Here is an 18,229-nt window from a genome sequence, read left to right on the forward strand (position 1 = left end):
TTTCTTTAGTTAAAAATTCACGTATAAATGATTAACATTTTAGGCAACATATGAAAGAGGAGTTAGGAAAAGTAGGCTCTGCTGCCAGAAGGCCTAGGTTCCATTCCCAAGGTGCCACTTACTCCACGTGAATCCTTGGTACAAGTTATTTAAATTCACTGTGATTCAATATTCTCCTAGGGTTTTGTGAAAAGTTAATGAATTAATAAAGATAACCCGCTTATCAGAACACTGCTAGGCATAGGCACATAAGAAGTGCTCAAGAAAATGTAAACTATTATTACACTGCTTATAAGGTTACCTTGTTTTACAATTCCTGCTTTACAAGTATTGTTTCACAAATTCTCACAAAATGAGGCAACTTTTGTAATACCCACACTACCTGATATAATTATATTTGGCATAGAAAACATGTTCAGGCAATGTTTTTAAAAGGGGTCTCACTTAGAGCTAAACTAAAATAAGAAACCAAATTACAAGAGATACTTTCTTGAAAAGCTTCTGAATGCTATAAAATGAAAAGCTTCTGAATGCTATAAAAACGGGATCCTAATTTTAAAAAACTGATTTACACTACAACAGTTTACATACATTCCTACACCCTAATAGAATTAACTAAAATCCTGTGCAAGAACTAAGATGCAACACATCCAAACAGAATGGTACTTCTCAGAACTTGGGGAGCTATCTCTTAAAGCTCGATTGTCTTTTAAAAATAATGGCTAATAGCTAAGGAACTTGAAGAGATCTCTCCAGCTGGCTCTACAACCAGATATTTGAGACATAAAAAGTTTGTACTTGCAAAGTAACAGACCACTGGCTTGTTGGAGGTCACTTTTAAAATGGCTGTAAGCAAGAGGCACCATAGGTACACACAAAATTCAGGAGGAGGAGTAAACAAATACCTTAGGATTTTTGGAACTAAAAACATTCAGATTTTATTTAAAATATCCTTGAGAAGCAGTGTGTTGGGAGAAGAATAAAAGTAACCCTACTAGCCATGCTTATAATTCATAGGAGATGGAAAGGGTCTCTAGTTGAACGACAATTGTTTGTATCTAATCCCCCACGCTCTTTAAAGGTTCAAACTTACGGTTAAAGTGTGGCTGGTCTTTCAAAGTACTAGAAGCAAGGCCAAGATCAAAGAATCAGTTATGTACCTCCCAAGCCCACACATTACTATCTGCACTACTACACTTGATCTTTTTTTACTGTCTGGTTTAAGGTGAGGATAACAGTCAAAAGGGTTTTAAAAAAACCTGCATTTGGATTCTACATTGAGGTAACCCTCACGTCAGATAAATAAAGATTAAGAATTCACTTTTTGAATTCAGAAGTTCTTTAGGAAAACCACATTCACCTTGATGTCTTTGAGATACCTAAATTATATAAAGAAAAGATAATTTGGACAAGCACTTCTGGAATGGCAGAATAAAGAATAACTTAAGGGCTTCTAGAATAATACTAAAAGAAAAACAGGAACTTAAGCGATAAGACAACGAAAGGGCTGTAGTGGGAGTTTGCTTTAAGTCAAAGGAATTTGAGGGAAGTTTAAGGTTGTTTAGAAAAGCAACTTGACGTTCTAAAATGACCTAAAAAGAATTAAAAGCAACACCGTCACTAAAAGTCATTTAAAATACCAAAAATAATGATGACAAATTAGACCATGTTTTTCACCTAAAAGTTTCTTATTTCATGTTAAGAAGAGATTTTGATCATGTAGGCTATTTAACATTATGACTAAATAAAAAGAACAGATTTTCCAAGTTATGCAGCAATACCAGAGAGCAGGATTAAATGTTTAAAAAATTTTCATTGTCTACTTTCACCACAGGAATTTTCTCTAAAGTCACTGATTCTGTTATCAGCTATAATATGAAAAAGGACTACTGCTAAAAGTGAATATTTAATTATTTTTTCAATAACGCAGATACTCAGAAAACATAGCTATGTTAAGGAAACCAGAATATATTAAGAGCTTCCAAGTGCTTAAACTTCTTAAAATTGGTCCAATTTACAAACACCATAAATTTTGTAAATCAATCAATCAAAACAAAAGGCCTCTAAAATAATTCTTAAATGTTCCCATATTGTGACAGAATACCGAAGTTAGCTGGGGCCCTAAGCATTTTTACAGGTTAAAAGTCTCTCTGGCACTAGGTAGGGTATCTTACTTTTGAATCTAAAGTTTCATCAAATATTCTTAAACTATTCTTTTGTTAATTCAGATCCACTGACTATCGTTATTTATTAACATTACTGTTCAGGAACTAGAAGGTAGCAAGATTTAGAGAGAAAAGAATACTCATATACAAAAATAGAAACTTTTCTCTGATTAAAGTCCTCTCGTGGTTTCCTTTTGTGTTCCTTTACTGAACTGTTTTTTTATGTGTAAGCAGCAAGATTAAATTGCTGCTCAAAGTCAGGATAAGGCGACTTCCAACAACAGCTTTTGATTTATGAAGACTCTAGCAGCAAAGATTTTAAGTCCCTTACAATCACTTTCATTTGAGACACTATAAACTAGCTATTTTCTTTGGAATTTAGAGATCCTCTCTGAGAACATTGGTCACATTGCCATTTCTGCAAAAAGACAAGAAGTAATAGAAAAAAATTTGAGTTACCCAAGTTTAATGGACCTTTTCATTAAATCAACTCACACCAGACCTAAAACTTGAAGTTCAGTACTGAACAAAAACTAAATTCCATGATATACCTAGTATATCCAACAAATTTGAAAAAAGACAACACCAAAAACCCCTACCAAATAAAATTTTCTAATTTTTATGAGTTTGTGCTTCTGTCTTAAATGAAAATTAATCTATGAACTTATTTGATGTTAATTTATTTTGGTATGGATTAAAAATTAAAATATTCCTTGTCTGTATACTTAAACTATATATTAATTCAGAAGATTTTTGTATTACAAGAAATACATACATATTTAGCTAAGAATTATTTTTTAAAGACTTTTTCAAAGTACTTTGTAAATTCAAATATAAAGGTTCTTCTCTTAATTATCTGAGACAAAAAACACTGAGATCCAAACACAGATAAGGGAGTGAATGGTAATACTTTTAAAAAGAAGATTAAAAACAAAATCTCTAATGATCTATATGACTTAGTGTACTCAAAAATCAATACTCACTAAAAAAAAATGCATTTAAAGGGACAGATGTGAAAAGAAAATGACCTTTCTAGATGTTACTGTAAAGAAAAAACCCTGTAACAGTAACCATCAAATCAATTTCATGGCAGCAAATGTTCCAGTTAAGTAGAATAACTATACAGCACATCAGGAAAAATGGACAGTCACAGATTATACATCAAGCTAGTGGAGTGCTATAATGTTGACTTTAAGTCAACTGCACTGTATATTGAAAAAAAATCAGTGAGAATGAGTAACATCGAAAATGTTGAAAGAGAAAGGACAACATATTTAAAAGGGCATTTTGAAAAAGTTCCCATTTTGCCAGATGTGATAATTAAAGCAAAGGAGAATTAGATTTTTTTTTTTTCTCAAATGACTACACCAGAAGTCTAAGTCAGAAAAAGAATATGCTTACAAGGAACACAGAGCAGGATACTGCAGTAGTTGATTTTTCCAAGTCTCTAAAGGGATAGATGCAATATGGGATAATAAAAAGTGAGTTCTGAAGTATGTTTAAGAAAGTTGTGGAAAAGGAGAAAAAAAATGATGAAAAATTGCAGTCATAGTATGAGAGTCTGTGTTAAAGGGAAATTAAAAAAGGAAGAATGAACTAATCTAAAATATGAAACATACCGAAACACCAGGGCTCTACATTAACTCTTTCCCTGTAGCCACAGATAAGGAAAAAAAGAGAATTGTTCAAGAATACATCTTTACTACATACAAATCAGCAATCAAGACAGATGGAGAGCTGAAATCTAGCATCCTGAATGGCAGAGCACATTGACTTCAAAAAATATATATATACTTAAAACAATTCAACAAAGCAGACAAAAAACCTGCTTAAATATATGATTAAGAAGAATATATTGATGCCAAAAACCAACAAGATAATCCCAGTGGATGACAGTTTTGTGGCCAGAAGTAATCTAGGCAGATTGTATTAATGTAAAGCCCTGGTTTAAAATGCTCAAAAACAATTACCTTCCAAATAAAGTATTCTCAAAAGTATAAAAAACTCTTGATCAACTCAGTGTCATCAGACTGTCATGAGAATTAGAGTAAAAGATATAAGTAAATACAGAATAGGCACTGCAATGTAAAAGAAATTAGAAGTATCTGTTGCATTAACTCACCTTATTAGAATGAACTGGCAAATCACATATAGAGCACAGATGGGGATAACCCTTCGGTAAGAGTCCATGGAAGTCTTCAATATTGCTACTTGGAGGAGCGCCCCTCTTTTTCTCAAAGAGAGATCTCTCTTGTAAGGGGCCAGGACCACGTCCCATTCTCTCATACTCACTGTCAAATTTATGATAGTTATGCGAGGTCTCACCAAAAAAAGAATCATCCCTACACCTTTCTCCATCTCTTAATCTGTCATCTTCATAATCCATTCTGTCATAATAACCAGATTCTTGAGAACGACTTCCATGGTCATAATCAAGCACTGGGTTGAGACTAGGACCACGATCATCAAAACTATCTCTTCTAAAGTGCCTTTTTTCTTCCCAATCATCCCTAGGTACTCTGTATGGTGGCTCCCGTGTAGCAGATCTGCCATCTCTACCATAACTCAATGTAGGGCCTTCTTCAGTTCTCCTCCTTTTAAGCTGTAGAAGGATTTGGGGCAAATTCTCAGGAGTAATCTTGTCCTCTGGATAACGACTCAGTTCATCTAAGTCTCTAGCAGACAGACCAAAGCTGGCCAAAATGTTACTGGCCTGGTCTGCATCTCCACGGTGTTGAGAAGACAAAGGGAGTGGACCTCTACTTCCAATGTTAAATATAGACTGCAAATTATGGGAAGAAGTACTAGCAGAAGACAGTGCACTATGAGCTCCTTGTTGATTCAATGAAGAACTCATTCCAAGATTCATTAAACTAGCAAGGCGTGCAGTACCCTGGTTCATCCTTCCAAGAGATGCTGGCATACTTAAAGACTGGGTAGCAGCAGCAAGAAGGCCTATTCCTGCTGCAGACAGGTCACGCCCATGACCCTGCGAGTCCCTACCGAGAGATGACTGCTGGAATGACTTGGACATTGTAGAACTATCTCGTGTCTAGTTTATAGATTAAAAAAAAAATTTTTTTAAAGATGGCCAAAAAGAAAGCTCAAACTAGTAAACTAGGTTAACTTTGCTTCAAAAAATGGTAACGCCAAGAAAAAGGATCAATAAGGACTGTAGAATCTTCTTCAAGCTGAGAAACAGCAGACAACTCTGTAGAAAAATAAGCAATTTTAGTCATAAATCCCTTTAAGTAGATGCCGTTTTTTAAGAAAAAAAAAAAAAAAAACCTTATGCATCACGTTGATTAAAAAAAAAAACCATTTAAGATCTCAAACTTACAAGAAATTTATTACATATCTTAAACAGATTCCAGATGTATGCAGAGCCTGCATATAGATATATAAAAAGTAGTCTTTCATGCTAAAGTTTAACTACTAAAGGGAATTTCATACTGAATTTAAAAACACTTCAACTGAAGGGTTAGATGTCTGAGTACATCAAAATTTCAACAAAAATATAGATGGGTCTCTTCTTTTAGAAGAATAAAAATACACCCTATAGTATGATGCTTAAGTTCCAGGAGAAGACTAAAAACAAACAAAAAATCAAGGTCAACAGGTCAAAGATGAATCAGTTGCATTCTGCTTTAGAAAATGAGACCTATTATCACTATCAGAAAGAACCAAGTAAAATCACAAGTAAATGAAGCTTAGGTGTCAAGTACCTAGTATAAGATCTAAGACCAAACACAGTAGTTGAGATCTTTATGCAGCAAAATCAATTTGAGTTGAAGACAGATGTGAAGAAAAACAAGTGACTTCCTACAGTTTAAGGATTTCTGCACAAATTTAAGCCATATAACTAACTGCCTTCTTACTGTCCACCCTATATCAGGCAGTGCTTATTTCATTTCTAATCTTATAAGGTCTAAGGAGAACTAAGTATGGTCAGTACAGAAAAAGGCGATCTCCCAAGAACAAACCCAGGTACAGGAAGTACAGGTGATTTAAAGAAGTGAAACTCCCCAAATTAGCATCCATCAACACTCACTTAATGCTCAGGGCTACAGCACCCGTAGAGCTCAAAACAGGTAAAAATGAAAAACTAGATCTTGTTTACACAGATTTCTGTACTTTTCACAAGAATAGCCCAATCACCTGGGAAATTTAAATTCTGAAAACGATCCCACAAGATGTGTTTCTGGATGAAATAATTTTCATTTTCTTTCTTAAGTCATTATTTTACCTCAGAAATTGTTACATAAGAATTTGCAAAGCATTTACAACATATGATTCTCATAAAATATCACTTAAATGATGTATGTAACGAATGTCCTTGATGAAACAATTTTATAATCACAACTACATACAGAGGTTAAGTCTTAAATCGTTTGCTACAGAATTCTATTAGGAGGCATTACTCAGTTAAGTTTTTATACGTCTGATTACCCACACATCTAAGCACTGGTAGTCCAATATGTTAAACTTTATTACAGTAAAAACCAGGCAGTAGTCAATGGTTACAAGTCTATTATGGGACCAATTCCATCAATGATGGATTAAAGCAAGGAAACACTGGACGAATACAGTGGCAGAGGAAGTATAAAAAAAAGTTACAGGCAAGTTAGATTTCACAAAAAGATGTAACAAAGTTAAAAAGACACAGAAATGCTATCAGGGGTGACTGAAATTACAGAAGATGTTTTTGCATACCAAGAAGGATGAATTTGGGAAAGGACACCAGAGAAACTAGTTCTAGATGAGATCCACTATGTAAACTACTTCGGCTTTAAGATAAGATTAATAAAATAAAGACAAGAGTAAGTGACTTCGTTGGATGAAAGTTTCTTTAACATGTCTTATAAATGCCATAAAGAATGGCAGTTGAAATACTGTGTGAACACTGGTAGGACCCTCTGAATATTCATGTATACTTTATTTTAAAATATCAAAACCTTCAAAGGGTTTTTCAAAATCAGAATTTCAAAGTATCAAGATTATTATTAATTGCAGCTTTGCCCATCATGTTATAGCCAAAACTTTGTTATTACTGAAAAGCTGGTCTTTTGAAAGAACTATTCTTTTCCCTCAGGGAAATCACACAAATAGTATTATGATCATATGTAAAAAATTTTAATTGATCATATTTTAAGCAAATGATTCTTGTATTACAGAGATCTAAACTGCTTTTCTTTGTAGTGTATATGAAAATGGTGGATCTGCAAAAATGAAAGCTTAAGAGAAGTAAAGGTAAAAGATGATAACCTTAAGACAAAACAGAAAATGGATGTCAGAAAAACTTAGAAAAAAGGGCAAGACAAACAATGTAAATCCCATGACAACTTGTAATTTTGTAAGAAAAACCTTAATATTTTTGAGACTCAGAGTTTCAACTTAAAATGCAGCTCCACACAAGGACACGAGAGTAATATTGCTGAAAGGGAACTTAAGCCAGATTTTTGATTGAAACAAATAAACGAAATTCTTAAAAATTTTTTATTAGAACAAAGAAATTGAGAGAAATCAGACATGACAGCACTGTTGAAAGCATTTACGAAAACAGTTCCTTAAGTATCTTTGGCCAATGGTGAACGTAAGACGAACAAGTCATTTTAAAAGGCTCATTTAAGTGAGACCTACTGCCTATTAAAGTTTAGTACAATACTGAGATGTTTACTAAATTACTAAAGATTTTTAAAGATTAGCTTCTTTTATTGTATTTTTCCCCAAAACTATAAAATTGCCTTTTCATAGTACATTATACTAGAGGTTAACAAAGTTTGAAAATAGTTCCTTTGAGATAACTAATCTAGAATGTCATGTCAAAATCTAATTTACCCATTTAAAATCTTCATCCAATAAATTCTAAATGCCCATCAATGCAGAACCTGTCACTTCCAAGAAAGAAATTACCCCCACTCCCAAATCAGGAAACGTTAAAAAAAAGAACGACTAACACTATCCGTTCACAAATGCTATTTACTACAAGCTGATATTCGAATTCTTAAACAAGTTTAAAACTCATTTTTATCGACAATTCTATAATTAACCTGGAACTTAAACCTAGTTCATGACATAATCATAAGTGCCACTAAAAATGTTAGCTTCACATTCAACATCTGAATAAATATTATCTATATGTATGGTCAAGAAATAAGTTTCAGATAACAATATTCAACCCCTTCATTCCACGAATAGCTGATATTCTTTATTCAATTTATTTTCTTCTATTAAAAGAAGCGGAATACTAAAATATTTCAGGTAACAACTATGCTTAACACACCCAGAAAGTTTACTGAGAACAGAAGCAAATGGTTGTTCCATATCTAGATTTCCTCCTATGAAAAATAAAGATTATCTCTTAGTCCTATTATTCACTCTTACAGAGGATTATTTAGTAGGATTACTAAAATAAGCATACGTGGACTCCAGTTCTTTAAAAGATACTATAGAAAAAATCTTCAGCTTCTCAACTCAAAATTTAAAAATGCTGTTTTAAAGGTATTTACTACCACCATAAGGATCTACTACCATATGGATCTTTAGTTACGTTTTCAACTGTGTAAAATAACCACTTCTTAAAAAAACAGCTAAATTTAAGACTTATAATCATAAAAGCTTGTAGAGATACTCAGGAGAAAATATTTTCACATTGACATTATTTTAACCCTATAATCTCACATAAAAACTTACAAGCATCAGCTAGAAAACGATCTCACATAAAAACTTAAAAGCAACAACTAGAAAATGATAGTTCCTTATAGAATTTTCCCATTCTGAATTAAAAACTTAAAAGGGTGCAAGCAATTTTCAGATTTTCCAAATGTTCTATCAAGGTCAAACACTCCTGTGATTTATTAACGTATTCATGTGAAAATATGCCCAAGATGTTTACAAGGTAGCAACCAACCATACCAACACAGTAAAAAATGTCCTAACGATGTCATCAATAGATGGCAGGAACAGTTCACTATTAGTAATTTCAAAGAAGCATCATTTGTAAAGGGAGCTGCTTAATTTTTGCCATCGATCACACAAAAGCACTGATTCCTGTGGTCAGAACTTTCAAATCAACAACCTGACTCATTTCCTATTAAAGAACAGGGTTAGGTTAACTATTCCTTATTTAAAATTCTCTCACTTATTAATTTTATAATGGTTTTACAAATAATTTATCAACGGTTTCCATTTTAAAGTGTTATAAAATTTTCATTTTAATGTTAATTTACATCACTATATCTTCTTATATTTTATAACTTGTACTTCATTTAAAGGTTTGATTTTTAAAAATGATTATAATATCTGAGGAAATATTCAATTTTTCATATAGGGCTTTAAAACCTTATACTTGAATCCGTGCTCTTCAGTACCATAATCTCATGTCAATATGGCATACTTTTGAGTGACTTAAGTTTTTGTTAAAAGTAAACTACTAATTAATTTAAACAGTAAACCTCTTAGGAAATGAAGTCCCAGCTCTATTAATTTCAGTTTTATATAAAGCAATATGTGCCTCATCACACAATAGGAAAGATAAAAACATTTATAAAATGCAGTGCCAGGAAGGCAAAAAAACAAGCATTAATATTTTTAAGTGCTTTAAAACTTGCTCTTAATCATTTTACAGACCTGGATTCAATATCTAGCCCACATCTTGATCCTCAGGATAATGGTAAAAGTGTGTTGCGGAGTGCCTTCAGCTGCTAAGATAGAAAACCTCATGTTAATCAGTAGAAGGGATTCCTATTCAGACTTGAATATTTTTCTTCTTCCTAGATTTAGAAATTTTTCCTAGTGCCGTTCAAGTAGACATTAAATATCTTCAGATTAAAGCAATACAAGAAACTGATTAAGTAAACCCATACTATGGTATGGAAAGTTATTCCATTTACCTGATAATTTTGACTCGATTTGACCTATGATACTAACTCGGCTAACTCTCTTCTCTACTTAAAAGCAAAATTAGTGGCTTTCCTCAAGGTGCCATTCTGCACCCTTAAGATTTTCCCCTCCACTCACTTTATGGTCTATTCTCTTGGCTTCCACAAACATTTGTACAACTCTTTGATTTGGTATATACGTACTGAGATTTTTGGAGCCCAAATACCTTGATTCGAATCCTGGTTCTACTATAAAATAGCTGTGTGACCTTGGACAACTGAGGTAGCATCTCTGTGTTTGTTTCCTCATACATAAAAAGGTAATAAAAATAATACCTATTTCATTAAGGCTGTAAAGATTTAAAAAATTAATCCACATAAAACACTTAGAATGCTGTCTGGCACATGGTAAGCACCTCAGTCACCATCTACTTTTATGTAATCTGATCCTCTCAACCAATGAGGAAATAAAGTTTAGAGAAAGAAAGACTGAACCAGAGACATACCAATAAAGAGCTTATATAAACCTTTCACTTGCATGGTACTCCCTATTTCATATACCAACTTTAACGTCCCATCCATTTCTAAACAAAGTTGAATTCAAATTTAAACTTTGTTAATGAACTAGAAGTCAGCTTTAAAAGATCAGATTTAAAGACTGGTAGTAACCTAGATAAATAAGATTGAAAAAGAGAAGGGGATTCTAGTGAAAGGGGACAAATTAAGCCTCTTCCTTCCTCATTCTCTATTGCCTATCTACCTTTAAATTACCTTCTCATCTTTCAGAACACAGTCCTTACCTCTCCATTTCCTCTGCCATAACATTACCAGAGATCCTCAGTCCTCTTGCCCTTCAGCTGGCCTCCTTGCATCCACGCTCACAGCTTCCAATATAAGCCTCCTAAACATCACTCATTATTTTACACTCTCCTGCTCAAAAACATACTACTCTCTACTATTTACCACATGAGGTCCACACTATGGTTTTCAATGCCTTTCATATATCAGTTGCATCCTATTTCTCGAAACCTATTTTCTTCCATATGCCAACACCTTATTAGAATGGTCATTTTGGGCCGGCCCCGTGGCTTAGTGGTTAAGTACACGCGCTCCGCTGCTGGCAGCCTGGGTTCGGATCCCGGGTGCGCACCGACGCACCACTTCTCCGGCCATGCTGAGGCCGTGTCCCACATGCAGCAACTAGAAGGATGTGCAGCTATGACATACAACTATCTACTGGGGCTTTGGGGGAAAAAATAAATAAATAAAATTAAAAAAAAAAAAAAGGTCATTTTAAGAGCTGTTACAGAGACTGCTTAGTACTTGTGCAAATATAATTATTAGCTGGAATGGGTCTCTCCTCTGTTCATTTAATACTAGTAATTCTCTTCAGGTCCAGCACACTCCCCTAGCCCTTGTATCATGGGTTATAAAAACCACAGTGTATACAAACACCCAAATTCAGAAACACAATATTAACAAGACCTTAGATATCTTCTACCAACAATTTCCAATGCACTCCTCCTCCTTCTGCAGTCCCTTGTTTTTAAATTTTACCACTTAACACACATATATAACCTTACTTAAAAAGTGTGCTAATTTGGCACTTCTGAGTTTTCTACAAATAGGCTTTATGTCTATGTATTGCTCTTATTTGCTTTTAAAAACTGATTTATACATGAGGTAAACCTACATTTTCACTGCACTATAGATACAATTACGGCACATAGACATCTATTTTGCAGATGATAAACATTTAGGCTGTTTCCAGTTTCTTGCCATTACCAAGAATGCTGCTCTGAGTATTTCTTGGTGTCTCCTGATGCTTAAAGCAAAACTCTCTCCTCCATGGTGCTTTTCCAGAATACCATAACCCACAGAAGGATACACAGTTAAGCATTAAAATCGTTCTGTTGTTTCACATCTTCTCACAGCAAGAATGTTTTAAGTACAAATGTTTGTATTTCTTTGACATTATTGTTCCTTTCCCAACTACTGCATGAGTCAGGTTTAAAGCCAAACACGTGACTTTAAATTGTCACATATGGTATAGTTTCTTCCCTTATGAGTTACTATACCAAAGGGAGATGTTTAACATGCAAGTAATCCCCACAAAGGGGGAAAAACCCATGCAAATCACCTTGAAAGATCAGAAAATTATGTATCTTCATTAGCAACCTGTGATACTGCAAATCAAAGATCCCATTTAGACCCTAAAAATCAACTGATTACTTTCTATAAGTGCTGCATTTACAACCTGCCAACTACAACATCTACCAAAGACATCCAACACCCGCCCCCTCCCCCCCCAACCTGCCTCGCTCTTTTTATCCATCAGCAAATCCAACGGCAGTACCTGGGAAGAACTACCTCGGCACCCTGCACCATCTGTGTTTTCCTGTTTTCCTAATCTGTTTCTGCCTTAAAATAGGTATCAGCAATCACAGGCTATTGGGACTCTAGGTCAAAGAGAATGTCGAGATATGTCATTTTTAAAACTTTCCAGAAAAAAGCAAATATTTTATATCAATCAGCCTTTAAACTCTGGAATAGCTTTTTACATTGTTTTTTAAACTAAATTTCTTTAATTACAAACATTTTAAATTAAAATCTGAAAACAAAAAAAAATGTTAACCTAAATTGCCATTACTACTTCATGTAAATTTTAATTTCAGAGTCTTGAGCCTTATTTATATACAACATTAAGGCTTGATATACAACTGGAAAATCATACAGAAGCCAGATCACATCTACTCACATCTGCCACAGTAATAAATTATATACAGGTCAGGAAAGATAGCATACATAGTACTTTATCATATATCTTCCACTGAATTACAAGTTTATATTTAAGCTTATAATAGAAATGAGCTGCAGTAAGTCAAAGGCTAAAGTACAGAATTTTAAAAAATCCCTTATAAAAATCTTTTAAAGGCTACATATCTACAATTCTCTCAATCCATTGGCTTTTCTCTCTGCTCTACTTTCATCTGCTACACTTTTCTACATATAAACCTTTTAATCAAGAATTTCAAGAACCCTTGATCCTAATGATCCAATCAGAAGGCCCATTACACAGCTAACTATAAACTGCAGCACTTTACTTCCTGGACAGTGTTAACCTTGGAATAACTATGTACATAAAAAATTGCAAACAATCTTCCTCAAGTAAGAAGAGGAAGATTGGCAACAGATGTCAGCTCAGGGCCAATATCTTCCTCACAAAAAAAAAAAAAAAAGTTACAAAACTATACTGTCTACAACCCTTCCACCCCCCCACCAAGGACCTTAGTATTCTCCATCCCAAATACTGCCAGTCAAGTAGCACACTTAGAACATGTTGCCACAAGTGCGGGGTAGTTTTAATGCAATTCTAACTAAAAGACGTCTAGAGAAAAAAAGTACTTTTAACTAAAAGATGTGCTAAGAACATCTAACAAACTATTACCCAATTCTTTGGTTTTGACCCTTCTTAAAATAATTAATGGCTGCAGTTCATACTGTAACCTAATTAGCATTAGTCCCAATAGCGACAAATTTAATATTTTTACATAAGATTGTCTTCAGATTCCTATGTTTGTTTACACATAATAACCAGGGTTATCTTACACAAGCTCTACTTTTTGTCACTTGTGAATACTCTGCAACTTCAGATTTCAAGCTGCCTCACTTCTATCTCAATCTCCCTCAAAAATACATGAGATCCTAAAAAACAATAAAACATGTGATTCTGGTCTTTTAAGCAGTTCCAGCATTTACAAAAAATGTTTCACCACTCCCTCTCCCCCACCAATTATAAAAGTAAAGGTAGTTTCTTGTGGAAATTTCAGAACAAGAGGGAGGCAATACAAAATCACCCATAATGCCAACATCCAGAGCTAACTTTTTTGGGTGTATCTCCATTTTTATGCTTATTTACACGTTCCTTTAAAAAACAACAAAAAGTGATCCAATTCGGTATCAGCAGTTTTATTACATTTTCTTTCCAATTAATACTACATTCCATTATCATTTTCCCATCATTACTCCCCTCTTAAAACAGCTGTAAACAGCTGTATAGATTTCCATTTGACAGCCACACTATAATTAGCGGATCTCCAAATGTTGAATCTTGAGATTTTTAATGCTTAATAACCAAGATTAACATCTATGTAGTACACAAATATTTGACACACTATTCCCTTAGGAAGTCTATCCTGTAAGGATAGTCTTTCCATTTTTAAGCCTTATTATAACATGAAAAGTCTGAATCAAGCACCCAATGAAGATGCAAGCGTTCTAGAACACAATGGAAGCACTGCCAATGGTTAACTATGTAACAACCACCTCCTTGGGCTTTAACCTTCTCCTGTATAAAACTAGGGATTTGAACTACATTTTATTTCTAAAATTATGTAAGACACTTTCCTTCCATCCTTCGGCTGTTAAAATTTGTATACTTATCATTAATCGACTTGTAATAGCATTTAGCGTTTACAGTTCCCTAAAAGCATTAGTGAAATTAGTACGTTTAGAGACTCCTTTAACATACAGTGTTCACATCAAGGGTGGTTAAATGCTTCCGAATTAGTTCAGAATGCTACAGAAAAGCAACTCTTCGTACACAGAGCTGAGAAGGGAAATATGTAAAGATGATAAAGTGAAAACTTCCTCTCTGGATAAAGTATACCAATGCTATAAGCATATAATGTTAAGTGCAAAGGAAGAAATGTTAAGTTTAAAGCACTTCAACAACATAAATATCTTCCGCTAAAGACCTCTTGTCCAAATCTTACATAACCAACCAGAAGACTCTTCATGTAGTACTTCAATTGTATTTAATTTCAAGTTTGCAAAAACATTCTAGTTAAGTGGAAAAGGCATACATAGCGCGTTTTTGCAACAAAAATCTGTTTTCCTCGTCTTCTTGATTTCTAACAATACTACTGTTGAAAAATTATGTCGATAGGTTGTGTAGACGTCTGAGCCACCGAGTTTTTAAAACAAAATTTTATTTTGAACATTTATGACAACAGCCCCAAACAATTTTTGCCCGCCGAGTACAACTGTTTAAATTTACCGGGGAAGAAAGTGTTTCATCGACTATTTAAAAATCTTAAGCTCTGTTCAGGAAGCAGAACGCAGCATCAATACAAAATCCCATGACTATGACCTGGGAAATCAACGACTCTCATGTTATCCCAGCGGTCTTGAAAGACTAAAATTTCGGAATCGCCATAACCGTTCTAGAAATATCTGGCTGGAAAACTGTAACTGATCCAATAGGAACACTCCACAGAATACGGCTACGGAGCAGGATAAACACTAAGGAGACATTCCTCCACGGTAAATAGGAAAAGTCCCTGTAGGACACAGAACATGGCAAAGGATTGGCAATGAAAAGAACAACGATGCGGCGACTACACCGCGGTATTCCAAACCCTTTGTCTGGAAACCGGAAGGTCCCACACCACACTATCCTCTCCAGAGGAACCTTCACTGACAATATTTTAATAAAGAAAAAAGGAAAGTGAGATGACTTTCTAAACAAGAACAAATCTCCTGCCTCGCAGCGCACTGCAAAAAGCTTTATCCACGACGCAACAGGAAAAACAAGCGTTAACGTTTCATTTTTCGGCCATTTTTACGCGATGGGGGTGGAGAGGATTGTTTCTGAGGTCCGGCTAAAATCGCGCGCGCATGTGTGTGGGCGGGGGACAGGGGAGTCTTAGGGGGCGCTATGAAGCAATGGGCGAGGAGCAGAGCGAAGGTCGCGACGCCAAGAAAGAAATGCTGCTCAAACGGCTAAGCTTTTCCGAGTCTGCGAAATCCTCCATTTTGGGACACGTTTTCAGGTGCGAAAGGGGAAAAAAGCAAACACTTATCTGGGGCTGGCGCTACTCAAGGACTTCGCTATCTTAACTATCCTTCCCAAACGGCAGGCCCCCTATGGACAGTCGGTCCCTCAGGCCTCGAGTGCTCCTCCCTTCTCCTCAGCGCTGCAGCCCGCGTGTAACGGGCTCGTCGTCCCGCCCCCGCCCACAGCAAACCTAGGACGCAGTTAGCTCGGCCGATCGCCTGCCCTCGACGCCCCCCGACTCTCCCGCCGCATCCCCGGCCCTTGGCTGACCGCATGTATCCCTCCGGGGCTGCTCACCTCCGCCGCCCGAAGAGGCTGCTTGCGCCGCCACTGCGCTCCTAACATGGCGGCCGCCGATCAGGCGGCTCACATACGCAGCGCGGAGGGAGGCAGAGCGGGAGAGCGGGAGCGAGCAAGAAAGGCGCGCCGCCGGCTCCCTGCAGCCCGTTGCCGTCGCTGCCTCCTCCCGGCGGACGCGGAGAGCCCCCGGCCACCCCACCCCAATTCTTACCCGCTTCACGCCTACCTTAAGGAAAGGGAGAGGGAAAAGGAGAGGTACCTCTCTCCTAGCGAGCGGGACGCGGAGGCTCCCACAATCCCCCGCAGCAACGGCGCTTGTAAGAGGTGGCAGCGGCGGCTTCAGCCCAAGACCAAACCCACTCTCGCGAGAGAGCTCGCCCCCACCCCTTCTTGGGTCCCGTTTCTGCGCGCGCCAGGCCCCTCCCCCTACTCAGCGCGCGCACATCGCTCGCGCCCTCCGCCGGCTTGGTTGTTCGCTATTCCTGGAGCCCGCCTGTGGCGGGAAATGGAGAGGGAGGCACAGGCTACGAGTTCTAGTCCCATTCCCCAAAAAGGCTTTTTCTCACTCCCTAAATTGCATGGGGCAAAATTTAAATAGGGTATGCCTTAGAAGCGAGTCAAGGGAGTCCCCGGTTTAGACCCGATTGTTATCCTCTCTGGTTATTCCCTGCTTATTTGCCGAGGAGTGGTAGGAAGCGCCAGGAAGAGGAAACCAATATCATTTTGACTGTTTTGTAATACCGGGAATTCCGTGCAGGAAGGTCATCGAGGCGGAAGATTGCGAACTCATCCCATAGAAACGACCGCCGCCGCCATTTGGTGAATTTGACTGTAAAACACTCAAGACTGATACAGGTTCCCGATGAGCAAAGGAATAGTACGTGTGAAAACCTTGAGGTAGACTTTGAGAAACGGCATAGATAAAGCTGGAGGAAAAGGCCATTTCCCTGGGGTTTCGAATTCAAATACGGAGGGAAAGGCAGTCACCTGAAGCCTGAGGTAAATTAGTGAATACAAGTACTGATAGCACTCAAGTTTTTAAAATCTTCAGATTCTCATCTTTGAAAAATCATTCTTGGTCCACTGTGAAGACAATGATGGGGGCAAAGATGGAGACCAGTGACCAGTGGAAAAAATCTCAGAGATCAGTGAGGACAAAAAGAAGCAAGTCTTGTTAATCGGATTGGATATGGAAGATGAAGACAAGGGTCATGGACAAATGACAACTCTATATAGTTAGCAGTGCTATTGAGCACTGGAAGAGGATCAGCAGGGAAAATAAGGCAAGTTGTTTGGCATCAATTTTAAAGGATGTTATTTATGGGTCTTGAGCTCAGGGGAAGAGTGTGGGTTAGTGATAAATTTGAAATGATATAAATGAAACTGGGAGTAGAAAGATGAGTTGGAGATAGTACTGTGAAGAGAGGCCTTAGGACCAAGCCTTGAGAAACTAATCAGGTAGAGCTGAATTGCAAAGAACCAAGCAAGTACCAAGGTAGGAGGAAAAAAGCAAAAAAAAGATATGGGAAGTAGGAGACAGAAATTGTGCTGCCTTGACAGCCAAAATACTTAAAGGACAAAATGACCAACAGGGTCAAATGCTATCAAGAGGTCAAGACTAGGACTAAAAATATCTACAGAAGATTAAGTAACATGGACATCATTGTTAACATTGAGTTGCTTCCAGTAACATGGGAGAGGAAGTCACACTGGAGGTGCTGAGTGTATGGAAAGCAGGAAGATGGAAACCACTAAATGCAGAAAAAGTTGGGCTATGAAGAGAATGGAAGAGTAAGCAAGATTGAGGAAGGTTGTTTTACTATGGGAGAATTCTGAGCCCAATTAAAATGTTGGAAGAGTATCTCAGGAAAGGATTGGTTGAAAAAACAGGGAAGAGAAGGGATAATTAATGGACACTCCAAAAAGAATGAGATGCAAGAGACATGCCTTTACTGTAACAGGAGATACGGAGAGGATGATGCCGAGTTTTCATTAGGCTTGAAGACAGGAATTATAGTCAGGTGACTTCAGTTTTCTGTGACTAA

The 18,229-nt window shown here is 36.6% G+C and overlaps 1 protein-coding gene across 14 annotated transcripts in view; it reads right to left on the reverse strand.

Annotated features, from left to right (window-relative positions):
- MATR3 (matrin 3) overlaps window positions 1-18,229 on the reverse strand; it is a 48,599-nt gene that overhangs the window by 14,388 nt on the left and 15,982 nt on the right. For 2 of the 14 annotated variants that reach the window (XM_087429719.1, XM_087429717.1), the window contains 2 exons: window positions 9,795-9,868; window positions 4,288-5,376 (listed from right to left, as the gene is read on the reverse strand). In XM_087429719.1, the coding sequence (XP_087285845.1) occupies window positions 4,288-5,199 (912 nt within the window). In that variant the 5' untranslated portion in view covers window positions 5,200-5,376; window positions 9,795-9,868. Of the gene's footprint in view, window positions 1-4,287; window positions 5,377-9,794; window positions 9,869-16,181; window positions 16,330-16,410; window positions 16,551-18,229 lie in introns of those variants that run through there. The other 12 variants (XM_004420120.3, XM_014795497.2, XM_087429720.1 and 9 more) reach the window with 10 other exon arrangements.

This window comes from Ceratotherium simum, chromosome 4 (genome assembly GCF_057802395.1).
Source record: "Ceratotherium simum simum isolate JZ-2026a chromosome 4, ASM5780239v1, whole genome shotgun sequence".
Classification (NCBI taxonomy): Eukaryota; Metazoa; Chordata; class Mammalia; order Perissodactyla; family Rhinocerotidae; genus Ceratotherium; species Ceratotherium simum.